This window comes from Photinus pyralis, unplaced genomic scaffold, assembly GCF_008802855.1.
Source record: "Photinus pyralis isolate 1611_PpyrPB1 unplaced genomic scaffold, Ppyr1.3 Ppyr1.4_LG3b, whole genome shotgun sequence".
NCBI lineage: Eukaryota > Metazoa > Arthropoda > Insecta > Coleoptera > Lampyridae > Photinus > Photinus pyralis.
In genome coordinates, this window is record NW_022170510.1 from 3,497,621 (window position 1) to 3,518,303 (window position 20,683).

A 20,683-nucleotide genomic window follows, 5' to 3' on the forward strand; every position below is an offset into this window, starting at 1 on the left:
TCTAAACTAGTTTTTTTGCATTGAGGCGGGCAATTTAACTTTTTGCAATTAATTTTTAAATGTTAAGGTCGGATAGCACTGTTCTTGCGTAAATATCAACGACCTGACTTATTTTTAAATGGTAGCGAAGGCTTTGTGTACCTTACTGCAAGTGTCCTTATTGATGTCTTTTTTTTTGTTTCAGGTAAGTCAATTTCTGGAGCTTCCTCTGTGGTAGAAGTGTCTTAAAGGTATGAGTGCAAGCAAATTAAACCTTATAAGTTCATTATTTATTAGTACACAGTACGTGCACGTCTATTATTTACATATATACAGTTTTATGGTATGGAAATTAATAAACTGCGTAAGGGGAAGCGTAAGCCACCCTAGCAATAGAATAAGGTGATACTATTGGGGCTGCAGCTAAAGGTGCAGTCAGTGCGGCTGTATAAGCGTGTGCGGGTGCAGCTGCATAAGCAACTCGAGCTGGTGCTACAAGTGGAGCATGTGGCGCGGCTACCACAGGGGCGACTGGAGCAGGGGCGGCTACTAACGGCGCTGGAGCTGCAGCAACCACCCTCGCAGGTGCAGCAACCACGGGTGGTGCTCTTGCAACGATTGGCGCAACTACTTGCGGTACCTTGTTAACGACCGCGTTAAATCCGTTAACAGGATCTGCGGTGTAATCAACAATTCTTTGGCTTCCATCGGGATCAGCAACGGTGTACCTTCCTTGGACTAGTCCACCATTGCGGGTTTCTGATTGACTCTTTGAGTCTCCAGTTAAAGCGTCATGTACGTCGTAAGCAAACGCATATTGAGGATTTGGGTCAAATTCCAAATCCGCTAATTTCGCCGCGACTACCGGAGCTGCGACTGGTGCGATCACGCCTGATGGGTGTGCGCCGCTTAATGCCACCAAGGCGGAGAATAAAACCATAAACTACACAAAAATTAAGATTAAAATCACTAAAGACGCGCACTAACTTCACAATACCAACCTGAAATTCCATGTCTTCCTGGTTCACTAAAGACTGCAAGCGATGAACTGATAACGATTCAATGTGCGATGTCCTTTTATACTTATTTTGGGTTTCATAACGTATAGCTCATCGTTTGAATATAAATTACGTTGAGAAATTGAAGTGAATCTATAAGTGAACACGTTTAAGGACAACCTGCATAAAATTAATTTTCTTTCTGTATCACAATTAGATCAATATAATACGAGTATATAATTCGTAAAAGCGATTCAGTATTGTGGTTCGTTTCGTGTATTTGGATTGGTTACATCACACATTGAAGATATACCCCATGACGTGTCATGTTGAAAGAGATTTGAATGTCAGACTTCGAACAAGAATTTTTTGTTAAAAACTCCCTGTGCCTCCTTCATTTTTTGTGTATTGGAAATTGTTATAGAAGTGTTTAATATCAAATGTGGAATGTCTGTACAGGGTGTTAATACTAAGTCGTTACACCTGAAAACGGCAGTTAGCACTGATTAAAACAGACAACTTTTCTTAGTTCCAATTTTTGATTTGGTGCCCCGGTTCGAAGTTATTGCCGTTCATTTCTTTTTCGAAAAATCATCATACCTGCACTATTTTCAGGACTATTGAAAAAAAAACAAAAATTTCAAAATTATCTTTCAGCTCTCTAAAACATTTGTATTCGGCAATTACTTTTTATTGTGTCAAATATCAAAGTATCGACCGATTTACAATTTCACACGATTTTTTTGAAAACCACCCCTAGCGTTTTGAAAGAGAAACATTTATAGAACCTCTAAACCTAGCTCTAAACTATCTACTACAAGATTTGTCCTAAACCTTTCTATTTTTTTTTATTCCAAATATATACACCACACACATTGGATACGCGTTTTTGACGCGTGTTTGTGGGAGAAAAATAAGGCGTTTCCATTGGAGACGCTAGAACAGAATTCGTTGTGGACTTAAAGGAAGCTTATGTACAACTTGGAGAAAACGTTGGGAAGAACTTGAATAGTATACGAGTATAAGGAAAACTTTAGAGAATACAATAAATTAATCTATTAGTTCGCCAACCTATGTCATCGTTCTATTTTTCCATAATTCTTAGAGAAATTAAAGATAAACCTGACGAGAACTTAAGATCAAGAATGTTATATGAATTTGAGAGAGCTTTGAGAAGTGAAAGGGATGAACTTGGAAAAAATAGGGCGCCCAAAATTATATAACCAATTTTGTTATTTTCGGGCCTGAAAAAGTTAGTTTTTTTAATGTGACACCCTATATCTGTTACTGTTTCTGCTAAAAATCACATTACAATGGCCTAAAAAGAAAAAAAGAAATAAATATAGACACATTTATAGCGGACCAATACATAGTTATGCATTCGACCATAAAATAATAAAATAATCATTTTCAACCATGAGAGGATTATATTGGTTATTAAATGGTGAACACCCTATATGCAATAATTAAATTACCAACGTAGATTTCAAAATATCCGACCTCTGCGCATTGTTGAAGATAAGGCAACACCTTTAAAAATTAAGAGTTGACATTTGGTATAGGGAAACCTGATGAAACTCAACACATAACCCAAAAATGAAACAATAATTGAGTGTTACAAATTAAAATAAATTTGTAACACAATTAGACCCTCTTCCTGCATCCCTATGTTCATCTTACGTGTGGGATGGCTTGAGTGATGAGGGGTCTGACGACTCTAGTCAGAGCTGTAGGTCATAAAGCCCGAATTTGAGTAAACGATATCCTAGGTCACTGAAAATTAAGTCAATTCATCCAGTGATGACAAACAGCGGAAAACAGAATTGGAAAATTCGAAACCTTTCGCGAGATATCGGTTTGGTAGAATCGCCGTCTTGTAAAGGATGCTACATGGACGACGAGACAGCACACCACATTCTTTGTGAATGTCCCGCTCTAGTCCAACTAGACGATCCGCTGCGGGTATGCTGGACGGACATGGTTACGATCCTTCCTGCACCCTTAAGTTGATCTGACGTGTGGGATGTCTTGAGTGACGTTGAGGGTTCAGACGACTCCAGTCAGCGAGGTAGTACAAAAGGCTCGAGTTTGAAGCCTAGGTACGCGTGGACCCTGTGTACCTTCCTATAGTAATCCAGAACCCAAAATTCAGAGATATCATGTAGGCAAGCGGAAAAACAAACGGACGACCAGAAAGTCCAAAACCATGAACTCGGGTATGAGCTAGTTAATAAAAAAGTTAATGACGACTTCCGGTGTAACCGGTGTACCTAACCTTCAAAAATATTTTAAACTGAAAGAAAATCTTAAGCAAAGCTGGACTCCAAGAATTCCAATGGGATAATAGAAAATTAAAGTTAATTTTACGAATAAAAGTTATTCCCCATAAAGATTTATTTAAAATTGTGGCGAGCATTTCTATTCCGTTTTTTCATAGTTTTTATATCATTTCCTGTATTATCTTGTCGTGTCCTGCTGGTTTCCCTTTTTTTTTTAGCGTTTTTACTTTCTGTATAACTTCTTCCATTGTTATAACATCTCGTCTCGTTTTCTATTACTGTCTCATTTCTTGAATCTTTATTCGTAGTGCCGTGTTGTCTGTTATTCCCAAGCAGTTCTTGAAAGTACTTACTCCACCTTTCCATTACTTCTCCCTCCTCTGTAATTATTTTGTTGTTTTTGCCCTTTAAGAGCATGGGTTTATATTCTTTAGGTTTCTTCGGACTTTTTAATACCATATAGAAGAGCTTTTGGTTGGTTATCTTATCTTCTTCCATTTTATCACCGAACACCAGGATTGTCATTTTGCCTCTAGTATCATGTTTTTTTTTTACTTTTACTCGTTGTTGCTTGTATTTCATATAACTTTCCTCTGTCTTTCTGACCAAGTATTGTTTCCTCTGTCCTTTCTTGAGCTTCATCTCTCCTCTGAACCTTTCTTGTGTACCTATGTGTATCTTTGTGTTTGTAGTATGCGTTTACTATTATTATGTTTATATTTTCCCACGTGGGCCGAACGCATCCGGTGTTTCCTTCATCTTTTTTCCCACTTTGCGGTTCAGATCTCCCATGATTATATGTCTCCCACAATATTTGCAACATTCTCCTACAGTACTTCTCAGAATTCATCCTTTTTATCTGCGATTTCTTTTCATTTGGTCCATATACTACCAATATTGTTCTGCAATTCTGTTGGTGTAATTTTACTTGTAGTTTTAGCATTCTCTCAACAATAAATTTCCATTGAATTAGTTTATTTCCATGTCGTGCACTTAATATGCATGCTACTCTCTCTCTAGCTCCGTGTACTCACTTACACCGCTATATAAGATATCTATGATCACCAATTTTTGGATGGGAGTAACCCTTTACCTAAGCTTAAAGCGGTAGCAAAATCGATTACTGGAAATAATCGCATACACAGCACTACAACATAGGTCGTAAACTAACGTTTATAAGTTACACAATTATAGGACCATTATTACTATTACTCCAAAGATCATACTACACTAGATAGCCAGCGTATATGCAAGAGTTGTTTCGGGTTTAAGTAGTTCCATAAAAATATTTATAGGGGGCTTTCAAAGTTAAGAACGTAACTGATTCATCCGAAGCCGTCTTCGTACGAGTTCGAATCATATCATAAATACAAAGAGTGATTATTGTTTAAACACAAGACACATAAACATGACCTACTGAGCACTCCTCACTATCATTGGGATAAAATTACATTTGTACGTGGGCGTCATTCAAGACAAGGTAGATTCTATTACAGACAGGACGTTACAATGAAAGAAATAATTTGAAAGTTGTACACAATATTCACTTTGCTTTTTTTTAACCAGCGCTAACCAATACATTTTCCAGATTTTCGGATTAAATTAATAATTGCAAAAGCGTCTTTTTTCTTAGCATAATTTCTGAAAACTTTTAGTTTCACGTATCTACGATACTTTAGCAAATCTTCAAATATAATATGCACCTACTTATCCAGGCATATTTACATTGTAACCACACATTTAATTTAGATTTGTTGTAATTAAGCATTTTATGATTGGGATAAACGAGATATCCCGCTTAGCCTCCTACATAATAAAATTGTGTCCAGCTAAAGTGAGTAGGAACTAGAAGCGCCTGTGGTTAAAATTTCAAAGAAATATCTCCATAAATATGAAAGTTGGCATTGGGCCTGCGCAAAATATGGAAAATACGAAACTGATCGAAATGGGCAAATATAGACCATAACGGCTATCAATTAGCGAAAACCCGAAGTCTCTAGGTGGCCCAGGGGCCGAGATCTCGATGGAACGGATGGACGGACGGACGGACAGACGGAAACACAAGCACATAAGCTTTACCTTAACTTCGTTGTGTTACGATAAAAAATTTAATTTAAAACAAGATGTGAATATTCGGTATTTTAATTTACAGTAAGGTAACCAGATAAAAACATCTATAACACCCACACAAGGTTGCGCTTAGGAATGACACCGATATCCCATACAATAGCCCTTTATTCTAAAAATAACTGTGCTTTGCCATTTCGCGCGTCTTCTTACCCCGCCAGGTAGTTTGTACTATTCTCATAAAAACATAGCCGCTGGAGGACGCAGTCGACTTATGTGGCGGGACGAATTATGAGAGTCTAAAATTTATACAGCGCTGTCTATCTAGTGTAGTATGATCTTTGATTACTCTATCATTTATAAATTTTTTTTAATTTTTGGGCTCCTACTATTTTTTTGCTGCGTCGACTATGCTAAAGGAAACTAATACTAATAGATTTGTGAAATACGTAAGACCGTTTCAGGTAAAACTTTCAGTTTTATATGTAAAGTTGACCCACACTGTATAAATAGGATGTCCCCATTTTTCGAATCTACGCTAAAAGTGTAGTTAATTTGGTATCGTACTAAATTTTTAAAACAGACGGTTTTTGAATCATTTGAATTTTTTCAAAAAAATTCATCAATAACGCCCTTTCACAAAATAATTTTTCTTCTCCAATGTGTAAAATAGACATACTTCTCAGTCGCGAAAATAATTATTACGTTTGAGTTTGATCAGGAAGCCGGAATATCATGGGCAAACATCCTTACATTATTTTGTCACATTATCCACGAAATGCAAAAAAATTATCTCTCTACAACCTCAGGTGTAGGTTCAAGTTTTAGTATTTTGACAGTGGTTAAAAGTGACATTCTTTTGTGTTTTTATTTTGACGCAGTAGCGTTTATTTTATAGTAGGTAGTTCTGTCAAATAGCAACGATATAAGTAAAGATGTTGCAATATTTGCAAAAGTGTTTGTTTCATTCTACTTTCCACAAAACCCCTTAATTTTAGATATCGCTGTAATTACGAACTAGAACTACCCGTAGTTTCTAATGTAGAATCCACTATTGAAAAGAAAAATGAGATTTCCATTAAAAATTAGCACCCTTCTTTCGGCGGTTCTGATAAATCAGTTTTTACCTTAAACGAAGTACAAAACCGTACAGAAACGTAAACGTAACAGGTGAAAGATCCTTATAGATACAGAAGATCTTTTAAAATAAAACCCCTCAACCCCTCACTACTTGAAACCAGTGCTGTATAGTTCAGTAACGTATTACTCAACCTCCAACAGCCAAGGGGTTGGGAAGGGTCATAGGGATTCTCTGTGCTAGTTGACCGTTGACCCTTTTTTTGGCACATGACTAATTTCGTCTTGTTGCCATATTGCGTTTTTATTCTATTCTTTTATTTATTCTTGCCCTCTCGAAAGTAAGGAAACCGGAATCCAAACACACGCATTTTTGTGTTACTATTTTTCTAATGAATCCTACACCCTTTCACTCTTGAATGTCCGGTGCCAGGTTAGACGCGGAATCAACCTAATGCTGCGCACCTCTCCTTTCCTGCTTTTTTTCACTGTCTAAAAATGAGTTTACTTCTACTCCCTTTGCTGTTTGTATATTTCCAATAATTGTGCAACTTTTCTTTCCTGTTGACTAGTCTCCTACTTCCAAGCTACCCTAACACCTACTTGAAGAGAAACTTTATAACTCTAAATCAGATCTTCTAGATTTTTCCTTGTTTCCCACTTTAGTTTAAGTTGAACTTTAATGTGTTTATTGGTAGTTTAACCAATCGCAATTAAAACTGATGTGCATTTAAACCTTGATTTATCTCAAATTAAGACACGCGAAATAAACTAGGTACGTAGAAAGGAATTAACGTAATTAAATTTTAAAAGTGGGTTTAGAAGCTGAGAACACGGAACGATTCGGCCAATAATATCCTTTCTCGAAAAGCAATTAACCGTAATAGTCTCATTTGCAAATTAATTATTATTGATCCAAACGACAAAGCACACAGAGGAGAGCACAATTGACTTCCCCAACAGGGTAATTGATATTCAAAAGGCATTTAAACATACAGCATCATGATTGTAACGTGCTCTTTGTAGTCGAAAAAGGCATAATAAATCTTAGAATTTTGTGAGAGATCTAGGCTGACAAAAAGTAAGTGGAGTTGGAGAATTTTTGGTTCGAGTTAGCTTGCCAATGTTTCACGTGATTGATGTATATTATGTGCGACTGTCGATGAGCTTCGTTGCCAATGTATTAGTCAATGCATCCGATTGCGAGATAGAAAATTCAGTTGCACGATAAAAGCCAATTTGTATTCTCGACGAAGTGCGTAAGCAAAAGCATAGCAGTTGTCTGTATTGATTATTAATGCTGAGCTCCTTTTAGCTCTTAAATTGATGCCTAACGGTTTCATTTTCACGTCACTGTCTCGACATTTTTGCTTTAAAGGGAGAATATTGGAGATTTGTAAACTACAAGCGTTAATCGAATATTGGAAAATCTTTAGGTAGGTATATTCGACCTAATTGCATAAAATCAATTAAAATTCTTATAATGCGTTACACCACCCCCCAGTTACGAAAATTCTTACTTTGAACATTTTAAACAATTACCCAACGCAAATTTTCCTTTAAATTCTTATTATTTCGCTCACTTCCAACTGTTACGCGTTTTAACTGACAGTTAATACATTTCAGTAGTTGGTATTCAAATAAGTGTGGTACTTAAGTGAACATGTCTGCAATTTATAATAATGACCATGTTTCTAAATTTCATGCGCTTTTGAAATGGGTTAAGAAAATAACAATAACTTGGGAAACGCCCAAGTTCGATTAAACATTACGCAGCGGCCTTGTTTAATCAAAGTTCACTTGCGGACCAATATATAAACATCAATTAATTTCGTGTGAGGAAGGTAACAAGCTATCACCTCGATCCAGGATTTAGTCGGTCAGCGACAGTAGGCAATTACGGTTGGTTGCCGTATGAGAATTGAGTGCTTTTTACAGGAATTACACAGATAACGTAAGGGTAATAAATTTAGGGCTAATTACAAAGTCTAGCGAGAGATCTCCGAAAACACAACCCCGCCGAAAGTGCGTTACACTTCTACGCATGAATTATGTGCATACACGTACTTTCAATTTCTTTTCATTAAAAGTATCTCTCGGTAATGAAGTTGAACGGATATTTTATAAGTGATGTCATTAAAAAGTTACTTGCTCTCGATAATTTTCAGCAACTTCGTTTACTCACTATTTGTAGGTACTGAACCGTGTAATATCTTAATTCGAAAGATAATCTCCGCCCTTTTAGTCGTTTTGTACGTTTTCCATTAAAAGTAATTTTAAACTTTAAAGGTTATATACGCCATGCAGGATCTAATTGTGTTATTTTCTTCCAATGGTTCACTTGAATATCCTCAGACTGTGAATTTAATTTGTCAAAACAAAGACCGCATATAGTTATTATAGTTAGCTGCAAATATATATATTTAAGATCAAACAGAAAAATGTTTTCTTTAAATAACTGAAATCAAATGCTGCAATTTGGGTAAAAAAATTAGCTACAGGCTGTTCTTCTTATCGATTTCTATCGCTCTTATTATCCGGATGCTGGCACTACACAGTAGGATTTAAAATCGCGTATTATGAATTCGTATATGCCCTTTAAAATTGGGTTTATATTTCAAGTAGTCACAGTTTTATCAAAGCGGTAAAAGGGAACGGGCACGTTGGGTCTCATAATATCCAGCAAAAGCACCTTCTCAAGGTTTTCAACATACCTATCTATTTTGAGGTTTTTGATATTTCTGGAACTGTCAAAATAATTAGTTTTCCAGTTTCCACCTATATGGAACGGTTCCAGAATTTAGGGATTCGTTTATTATATCTACCAAAATTATGTATACAGTATGGAACAACTAATTTTAACATTCTTAAAGAAATACCATCTATCCCAACAGTTTCTGATTTAATTGTACAAAAAATTTTGTAAATGTCGTTTTGAGTTATGTTTGTAAAACTAGATGTTGTATTTTGATTTAATGTGGCATTATTATAAATATCTACTAACTTGCCATCTATTTTAGATGTGCTGGCTACGTTTACAAAGAAATCTTAAGATCTTCCAATGTTATGTGTCCTGTGGTAGCTCCAATTTGTTCTCCTTACCTTCAGAAACGGATTGCTTAAATGAATTTCGCATAGCTTTGTTGCAATTAACTCCGATAACCAAAAAAAAAAGTACGGCGTGGTCCCCAAATCCACATGAATCGATGTAGATGAATATCAACTGCCACACAACGGCATCCGAAACATTGCCAAATTCTCTCTTTAAGCGAAACTCAAATGGATGTTTTCGATTTAGACCAATTTCACGCCTCTCCAGCAAGGTTTCGAATCGTGAAAATTCCGAATGCTAACGAAGACAAAGCAAACCAAAATTCATACTACGAGCAAAAATCGATCTTAACTTAATTTTTGTTCCAATGCCGACACGTTTTTATTGAATTTAATCCCTAATTTTTGTGCATTAATAGGTAATTTTAATCCCTAGGGATTAAAAAAATTTTAAACCCTCATTTTTGATTTCTTGTAAAACATTCAGAAAGTCATTTTCTTTAAGAACAGGTAATATGAAAAGCACAATTTATAAAGGGCCTTTTAGTGTACATCCAGCTCTTCCTATATAATGCCAAATAACTGAGTTTTTCTCCACCTCAACAATGGTAAAAACTCTTGACGTTTAGTTTTTGTACCTGGAACTCTAACTACCAGCATCGATTCTCCATCTTCTATGTAGTCTACGTTCATTTTTAACAATTCCTCTGACCTGCAAGCTGCAACTTCCTCCAATATCCATAATTGTCACAATCTACAACCACAAACTTTGGAAGCATGAACATGCAATGTTTTACACAAACTAACCTTTATCAGCAAGTGACATCTTAGGGAATGAAATAAAACGCCTTCATATGCTTCGTCACTTTCGTCTTCAGTATTTTTAGAAGGGTTTACAGGCATGATTTTACCAAAATAAAAAATTCTTAATTTTTGTTGACAGTTACAAACAAGCGACCGTAACTAGGACCACAGAATAAGGCCTTCACAGAACAGAAACATAAATAGCGCTAAATTGTCACTGATTACAGCGTTTCCCGTGGTTGTACGGAGAAGTATTTATCGCAGACTCAAATATTTTTTTGCAAAACCTGTAATTTTGCTCGTTACAGGAAATATTTTTACCGTCGATTTTGTACGTATGTACACATGATTTTACAAATGTCAATTTTGACTTTTGAAAGATTTAAAATATGAACGAGTTATGTGACCGTAAAAGTGTTGTGTGGCGGATTGTAACGATAAAATATCAAAAAGGCATCGTTTCCCATATTTTGAAACAGATTGTTTTGTACTTGAAACGCGAAAAGGGTTGAAATGTGCTGTTATTTCTCTCCTATTTATGCAAGGTATGGAATTTATAAATTACCAACTGTATAGGCGCAAAAGGGTGTAGACTTGAGTTTTATATTTAAGTATATAGACGTAGATACTTATATTGTAATTCCTTTTAGACAATGAATAAAAAATACGTTTTAGATAATTCAACAAGTAAGTACCTACCAGGATCAAGTTAACATTTGTTGTCAAAAACTTGTGTGACAATTTGCTGAAACGGTTTTATTACCTCTTGGAACAAAAAATTTAGTTCTAAGGATATTTTTTAACAAAAATATGTAGTCCAAACAGCAATTAAAACCAAATATTTCGTACGACAAATCGTTATATAAGGATCTTTTTGCAAAGTGTTTAGTGTTAACATCTACAAAGCGTAAGTTCCACTCACTTCTGAGTTTTATATGTAATTTGCAAACATGTAATTTAAGTTCTCTGTGTTAAATAATGTAATGTGATTGTATCTAAATACACTTTAATTTAACAACTGTGTATTCTTTATTGATATTTATGATTTAAATCGAATTGGGGAAATTACTTCATGACTTTAGAAGCTGGTCACCAGATGGCGCTACTCTGATTTTGATGCTTTAGTTCACAGTACACCCACCAGGGTCCGCCAAAATACCATACAAATTTGTATCATTGCTGTTTCTATTCTGAGAAGGCCGTATTCTGTGACTAGGACATCCTAAAAAGCCTACCTTACTTTTTCATAGTTTTTATAGCATATTAATTATGAAAAGGCTTCAGAACGGTCGGTATTGGAAAAATTATAACTCTCGCCAGGAAAGATTGCCGGTCACAGCACACCTTGTGTCTATTTACAATCTATGTTTTTCTTAAGATGCGAGCGACTTCCGAAAAGTCTTTTTGTTCAACATTGACATGATTCTATCCCGGAAGTCGCTCACATCTTTAGAAAAACATAGATTGTAGACCAGGATTAAGTATTCTGTGACCGGCAATCTTTCCTGGCGAGAGGTATAAGTAACACTGGATTAAACTAGTTTTTGTTCCCTCAAGAATATTAAAGCCCTCGGCAAGCCTCGGGCTTTAAACCGTTCTTTCAGAAACAAAAACTCTTTTTAATCCCTTGTTACATACTATATTTTATAGCATATGTTAAAATGGCATTTGTTTTAGTTAATTGAAAGAGGCAAAAAATATATCACTTACCTGTCGTTCAATTGCTATTTTTTCCTTTTTTTTCTTTTCTGGTACAAGGAGAATATGGCGAGGGAAAGGAAGAAACAGGATGGAGAAGATTTAATTGATTGACAGCTAATTGAATGCCCAACACTACCAATGACGACGCCAAAAGACCAAAAAACACCTCACACGCAATACAACTTTACCAACAACAACTATTGAATTGAAAAATGTTATCAATAATGTATCAATTTCCCAAACTAAAATTAAATCAACGCATGCATACTCCATCTACACAAAAATGAAAATAATACTATTTGAAACTGAAATTTAATCATCGGCTTCAACAGCATTTTAATAGGTTTGAATGAATAGGCTATGCCGTCCTTTAACCGTAAGGATAGATAAAGTGAAACAATTGATTGTGCATTCTAATGATATCTGTCATTCTTATGTCAAATGCACGATATAAAATGACGTTCAGAACATATGACAATTCTGTTTCTATTGAAACGATCGCGACCGCAGACCCTAAACCTCCTATTTTTAAAGTCTCTAAATTAAATTCAGAATTGTCAGAAGCTTTACAATGATTGGCTTCTGCTATAAAATAAAGTTTTGTATTACACGAGATAAAGGGAAACTAACCATCTCGTGAAAGTTAATTCACGAGTGGCATCTTTCACTCAATGGTTAAAGCATCCCTTTATTGTCTTGTACCTATAATAAATAACTAACGGGCGATCAAAAATGAATTGCTGTCGAGTCGCCTTTGGAAGTTCAAGTTAAATACGATTTCCTATGCTAACAAAAATTCCAAAGGTGACTCGACAGCAACTCATATTTGATCGCATTGTATTAGGCAATCCATTTCCAATGTGTTTGCTTACATATTAAGATTACTGAAAAATGCATTTCACTTAGTAAACAGATAAGCGAAGGTTGCCGTTATGTGGGATCTTGTACTACTAAGAAGGGTCCATTTTTCCATACGTAGTGTAGGTAATTAATGAATTAAAAAGCAATCTCAGTGCCTCACCCAACATTTACTGCCCAAATACCGATTACTTACATAATTAAGAACGGCAAGCAATGGAGCACGAATCACGATTAACCATCGGTACCGACTTATTGCCACTAGACAAACAAAATCAAAGGAAATTAGACGCGGTATTGACTATAAGCAAGAGTAGAGTGAAAGAAAGCAATAAAAAGCGAAAACTAATTACAGGTTGCACTAAAACGCTATTAATTAAGGATGACATTTAACACGACTAAGGTTTATAGTCAGTATTTGTATGAAAGCCTACTAAAGCTCTATAGCTACAGAGACTTGAAACCGGCATTATACCTCATGTAAAGATTCTGTACGAGCTTTCTCTCTAGTAATCAATTGCAATTTAGTTTTTTGTCTGTTATATTTAGCTGCAAAATTACGTACGAGATACAATTACGAGCGTGAACATAGCACGTACCTTTGCAAAAGGGTCCACTTATTAAATAGAATGAAGATAAAATCTCAATATTCAACCCAAGTATATTAATTCAAATTGGTACAGTTAACGCCAAACGTTCTTGGAAGGTTTGAAAAGCTCTCCTGCTCAAGATTAATTACGGATGACTAGTTGACTTAAGATTTGTATAATGGTTTCGTACACCTTTTGGTAGTTTTCTGAGATAAGAAGTAAATTCAAAAAATCAATGCACTTTTCATGTTCATACAAATGTCCCAAAAGTAATTATGAAAATGGAGATTTAACGTTCTAGTTACTATAGTTTTTCCGCTCTGATGCATTTAAATGGTACATTTATTCTTGTACTAAACAAATATAGCCGTACTACATCTTGTTAAAAGGCTCATTTAACATCATAGTAGCTTTACAGTGTAAGTAGCGAGAGTGCATTAAAGAAAATGTAAACCTGAGGGGATCAGTCTTGGATGGTAGTCACATTTTATCGTATACCCTTCCTGTTTACTTAGCATTAGTTTATAGTTGAAGGACGTTAGTATCTACTCAACTGCGTTCTTTGGTTTTAGGGGCACTCTTTATGAATAACTCAAACAAACGAATTTTATTTCCTGGCCACCTGTCTTGTTAGATTACTGCTTGCATTTTGTCCAAAATTTATATGGAAACATCCATCCCGGATAATGCCCAATGGCAGATAATTTCTCACTTTTTGTGGAAATTATAGTGACACTTAAATAAATGTGAAGTGCTATTTATTACGGCATTTATAAATTTATAAATGTCAGATAACGGTCTCCAACCAGGATAAATAGAATGTAAACGCATGTAATGTACGAAATATCATTTATTAGAGTGACAACAAATAGAAATGAATATATCCAGTATCACTCGAGTACTGGTATGATCTAAAGGGATCGATTTTCTTTATTATTTGATTTTAGCATACTCGGATAGGCCAAAATGGAACTCCGTCGGTTAAAATAAATTAAAAAATCACTCTCGTTCAGTGGATTTCGAGCTAGCTCCCCTACTAGTAGAGAAAGTTAATAAATTTTAGTTGTTAACAATTGAAATTTTGCGTCATATAACCATCTTGGATAAACAGGGGATAACGCGAAAGAAGGAATAAGGTTGAGAGGCGCTTGCGTGTGTACAGGGTTTCTTTAACCCCCACTTTTTTTATTAGTTTTGGGAACACAAAAACAGTTTTAAATAAAAGTTTTAGTATTTGCTATTCAATACAGTATGTACTTTTTTGCGGACGATATAAGTTGATAATTTTTCCGAAACGAAGCGTTGTATTGAAGATGTTTTAACACTGTTTTGTAGAGCTCAAAAAGTGGCAATGAGAAAGTGTTTTTGTATCTGTTCAAATAACATCAAAAGTCGGCCAATTTCGGTTTTTATGGCGTATCTTCGGAAGTAATCGGAATTTTCTGGTTTTATTTACAGCATGATAATTACTTGCGCAAGTGTTCCCTAATTTGGCGATCTTCGTATCTTAATGGGTTTCCGAGATCCACATGATAGACATCCTTATCTTGAATACAGTGTATATTTCGTCTTTTCATGGTGGTAACTCTTTTGAAGTTCCTAGGTGAAGCTTTGATGTACTTGTAATAGGCGATTTAATTTAACCGTACGTGTGGATCAGGAGGTAGTTTGGATTTTTTTCCTAATTAAACTAAACATACTATATCAAAGTTTTGCAACGTCAAAATGTAACGGTAGCTCCTTTCTTTGGGTTCTGGACGTGTTTAAAACTTAATTGGCTATTATAATCACTTCCTTCTCTAATCAAAAACGCGTTATGGTCACGAATCTCCTCCTCCACGTTATTGAAATCTGCTAGTCCCGCCAATTTTTTTTCTAGCGAGTTTTCTCACTTTTGCTAAGGAATGTAACCCTATCACTCTACCAAAAACGATGTAATTCAAGATCTACTCCTGCAATCTGGATGCCACATTTAATTAAAGAACAAAAGCCGTTGAATATTGGATATGTAGAAGTTACACATATTTCGTTGGGCGCAAACGTCCAGATAATTTCTTTACATCATTATAACCAAAGCTTGTTTGAGAAGACGCTGCAGAACCTTGACTTTACATGTTTGTGCGGGAAAAATTCAAACATTTAAGTCAAACCTAAATGCTCTCGTTACACAATATTTACAATAGAAATAACCTTTACGATTAATGAACTCAAGAATTGTCCTTGTTTGGAATTGGTAGGAAAAATTCTAAAAAAATTATTTTAATTGTTTTTCCGTAATAACAACCCCCGCAGCATTTAGCAACAGAAGTCGAGAAGCGACCGCAATATTAACTTACCCCATACTCACGAGCAGAGCCTCCGTTACTTTCATCTCAAAACGATGGACGTTTCTCGGCACTTTTTTTTTGATTTCTTGTGGAACAAATGGAAAAGAAAATTGAATTAAAATTCATAATTTTGTGCGTAAAAAAAGACAAGAGCATATAAAATATATTACCCACAAAACCAGGCGATGTCAAACCTTCTTCGGGACAAAAACCCTGGGATAGCCAACACAAATACACGAACTAAATTAACAAACAACAAGATTCTAGGAACGTCATATTTTTTCCAAAAACATCCAGCTGGTTGCTGAACGTCGCAACAGCGATAAACATTCGCCTAACTTGTTCCCCGATCTTCCTGATTTCGTCTTGGTAAAAATTCAACCACGGCCTTTTTACCAAAGACGCGTTCTATTCGGATCTCGCCGTGAATTTTAAAACACCGCAGGTGCCGTCCACCGGCCATTCTGTCGTCTTCAAAGCTTGAAGTTAATATCTGAATAAACCGGAAAACATTAATCCGAATCATTAGTTACAAAAATATCATCTTTATCTGAATAATAATAGTTGTGAGGCAACCGTAGTACCGTCTGTCGTCTAACATAGTTCCATTTCCAAATACCCACGTTTCATTCATAAAGATACGTTGTCCCCATCTTCAGATTGCATATTGTTTACATGCGCATCTAAAAATGGGCGCTTGATACTGAAATAATAGGTAACCTCTTTAAATCTTTTCTTGGATTATCTTTTTTATAGCGGAAAAATTTGCAACAACTTTTTTTAAGGATCCTTTGGACCCATTATATACGTCTTTCTCTTTTAGAACTTGCATCGCTGCCTGTGTGAAACCAACAACATCGCTTACGGGTTTCCTACATCGCCTTGTTTATAGGAATTTCTAGAGGTTTGACCGATTTAGCAATTTGTGAAATAGGATTCACTGTTCTCAGGCTAATATTTAATGTATCCGCAACTCTCTGTGAAATGAAACTTGTTACGTATACGAATTCTAATATTACTAAAGTAACAACTCACCTCCTTTGCTGCTGCGACTCGTAAAAGTGGACCACCTATCTCTTTCTCGTTCAAAATAACGAATAAGATTAGAAGTAAGTTGCTTACTTTTTCTTAATAAACCCGATGGTATTTTTGGGTTATACAGCTTTTGGCGCAGAATATCGCAGTGAGACTTACGGAAGGTATGATTCTATAATTGTTCATTATAAAACTAACACAATTTCGATTAACATGTAACCTGAAAATAAATAAAAAAACCCTTTCACTAAAGGTTTTTGGTTTCATTTTTTAAATAACGCACAACTGTGCCTCAAGAACCTATACCTATTTTGTGAAATATACACTGATCATTCAAACATAATCACGTAATTCCACCTTTTATTGTGGTTTATAGTTATTTACATATGAGTATGGTAAATCAAGGTTTACGTTAACGAGTGAGATGTTTACTGCCGAAGCGTAGCTGAGGCAGGAATTTCGAAACGAGTAACGTTAACTGATTTAACATACAAATAATGTAAAACATTTTATTTCATACTGCTCTTTTTTCTATTAAAATGCCATACAATTTTTGATTAGAATGTTGTACGCATTCAAATAAAAGTAAACGTCGATCACTTGATTTGTTTGATCTGACAGTAGTTTGACAAATATCAATGCATACGTTTAGATGGATATCAGTTGCGGTTGCTAGGCAAAATTTCCAGTCTGGTAATAATTTTCAGTCTGGTAAAATACGATTTACCAGACTCAAATCGGTTTGGGAAAGCCGCGATTACTAGATAGTAGGAAATAAAAGTTATTTTCCCCAAAAACAGAATTAATGACGTGAGGGAAAACTAAGGAAAATCCTACTATACTTGTGTTGATAATGGTCTATATGAGGAAGTTGCTTTCTGAGACAATTTGAGAAATATCTTTGATATTTTTTCGATTTGCGGAAATATGGAAGTATACAGTGACACGCGACTAATTCAGCACCCAAAAACTATACTTTATAATGGAGTATAGAAGAATAATAATTTTGAATAGTTACAACTGAAGACGTTTAGAATATCGTGATCATACTTATTTAACATATTATATTGAGATTTTCTAGTATGCCTTTCGTAAATTTACAAAATACAATTTCCTCTCCCCCATCCCTACCAAGCAGAATACTTACCTATAAAGCAATTATCTTGTAAGATTGTTGGTCAAATTTGGAATAATCGGATATAAAAAGTATGTACTGGATAACGACACCCTATAAAACTGTAATACACTGAAAAGAAAATGATTTGCTACTAGGTATAGTACTAATCTCCAATCTCGTAGTAACGCATTTATTAAAATATTAATGCAACACTGTATGCTAATTACACATTTAAATAAATATGGGACCAGATTTACATATTCTGCAACTGCTCTGTTGTAAATGTAAATTACCACCTTATGTTCAGGTCTGATTCAGATTGATCAAATTGATTATTTATTATCTCAGTTCCGTTTAGTGAAAGAATAATCGAATATGACAAACCGGAATTTTGAAATCTAATTCATTGAATAATTTATCTGCACGTGGGCAGTTTGTAAAACGATTGCTACCATTTCTGTATAAGGCAAAGATTCCTATTTAGTACACTGCTGCTGATACATTACGATATGCTTGCTACAATACAATGTCTCGTATAAGCCTGGACTAAAGTAATTATATTAAATTATTCTCCTGTAATGACTTCAAGATTGAAAAGGTTATTTTCAAGGAAATTAATATATTTTGAACCTAACAAAAATATTGTGGGCCTAAACAGTTAAATAAGCTCTACACAAACTCATTTTTACGGACACGGCGAGATAATATGTAGATGCCCTAACACCCGTTCCGTTTTCATATATAAAGGGAGCTCTAAGAGAATGTTAGCGTTTAGGTTCAGTAAAACCCGTTCTTGTTTGTGCACCTTCTTTGTGCATGGTTTAGTATTTAATACATTGAGTAATCCGTAAAACAATGAAAATAGAGTCATTTTAGAAAAGTAAATCGAGTTTTATACATTATTACGATTTTAGCATTTTTAGTTTACGACTATCATTATGTAAGGGATTGGGATTGTGATTTTAATTTATGACTAGAGTGATGGTGATTGATGCTGAAAACGGAGAGGTATTAAGGTTGCTGTAAAAACCGTAATATGAAAAAATTTGCATACACAACTCATTTCACGATCTTCTGGACCTCCTTCGTCTATTCTTTCCTTGCAGTACCCATTGAAATAGGTAGTTTATTTGGCCACCGGTTGGCGTCCATCTACGCTTCTTATTTTACTATCCATTCGATTTCGAAATTCATTTTTTATACCCTGAATTCTTGAAATCGTAGCCATGAGCTCATCCATTTCAACCGCCTTTAAAGAATTCATTCTAGATTTGCGTTTAATATACCCATATTTCGCTGCCGTAATAATATACTGATTCCACTAAAGTAATCCGCTTTTTATTCGTATTTTCTTTTCGTTTGCTCTTGCCCCACCATAAGCTAGTTAAACTTCCTGCTTTCTTCGGTATTTTTTCTCCCAAATACCTTTCTTATCTTGTCCCAAATACTCCAATACTTAAATTGTTTCATATTTAAATTCCGCTTCATCGTTTACAATAATCTGGAATTTTATGTACCTACTCGATCTTTTTAAAACTGACATGCATTCTTCATCTTTTGTATTCATTGTATAATCTCTTGGGCTAAAACTATCTGATCATCCTCAAACAACAACATTTTATTTTTCAATATAGTTCGCCTGTTTTTGAATACAGGTATAACACCAATTCAATATCTTTAATGACTTTAATCCAGTATAAAAATATGCATTTCGTTTGTCCGCAAAATGGCCCTCAACAGCTGCAGTTCGTCATTGTCCCTAAATGTTGTCCCCCTTACGGCCAGTTGCACAAAAAAAAATCCAGGATTATTGTTTAATCCGCTATTACGACATTTGATTGATTTTATACTGCAGTACGCAGCCAATCAAATGTCAAAATTCTTGTTTAAACTCAGAACCGGCCGTTAGTGTTTTTTTTTAGATTCTCTAAGGCGATGAATCAATTTTGCATAATACTCTCCCTTTACCGTACCACCCTTATTCATATAATCAATCGGCAAAATTCTCAAAAAATTCTTACCATTATTTTTCCTGCAGAACGGGTGACTTTGATCATTTGGAGGGATAGAGCCCTTCATTAGCCACTAGGTCGACTCTTGTTTCAATTCAGGAGCATAACGATGAACCCATGTTTCCTCTTCAGTGACAAGTCGATTGATAATTAAATCTGGTTAATCTTCACAGCGCAGCGCGCCAAGAATTGTCCAGGTCTCCAAGCGGACAAGCATTTGGAATGACGAAAGCACTAACCTTTGTCATACCAAAAACTCGTGTAACATTCTGAAAACCGTGGTTTCTGAAATTCCCAGTGAAGCTGCTAACTGTCACTTCTTTAGTCTTGATGCATCCTCCAGTTTCAACAACATCTGAAGTGATACAAAACAGCCCAGGGCAATATAAAAACGATCCCTTATATCTTCAAGTTCTTGGAAAGTGTAACGGCAGCCCTTTAATAGCTTTAATTTTTTTGTCGAATTTTTGTAGGGTAGCGTAACTGTAGGAGTTAGTATTAGGAAGTGTTAGGTAGAGTGTTCTATTAGAAAGGAGGTTTTCAAAAATTTCATTTAAGTCGATATACCCAAATGAATTAAGCGTTTTTTTTTTGTGTTTTAGAAATTGATCAGCGCCAATTTGACGTGCTATAAATTCCGGCAAATGGAAACGGTAGCGATATCCGAAAGCGGGAACGGGATCACAAATTAACTAACAGTATCTAACGGGAATCAAAACAAAGGAAAGCAAACCCTCTTTATACCTTTAATTAACTGAATGAAAATATCAAGCGCATACTTTAAGTAA

The 20,683-nt window shown here is 35.2% G+C and overlaps 1 protein-coding gene across 1 annotated transcript; it reads right to left on the reverse strand.

Annotated features, from left to right (window-relative positions):
* Positions 1-325: 325 nt before the first annotated feature.
* On the reverse strand, positions 326-1,001 carry LOC116167255 (larval cuticle protein A2B-like). Its single transcript, XM_031482571.1, has 2 exons — positions 981-1,001; positions 326-922 (listed from the first exon to the last, which is right to left on the reverse strand). Exons 1-2 carry the CDS (start codon positions 990-992, stop codon positions 332-334), a joined length of 603 nt encoding a protein of 200 aa, XP_031338431.1. The 5' UTR covers positions 993-1,001; the 3' UTR covers positions 326-331.
* Between the last annotated feature and the right edge of the window lie 19,682 nt (positions 1,002-20,683).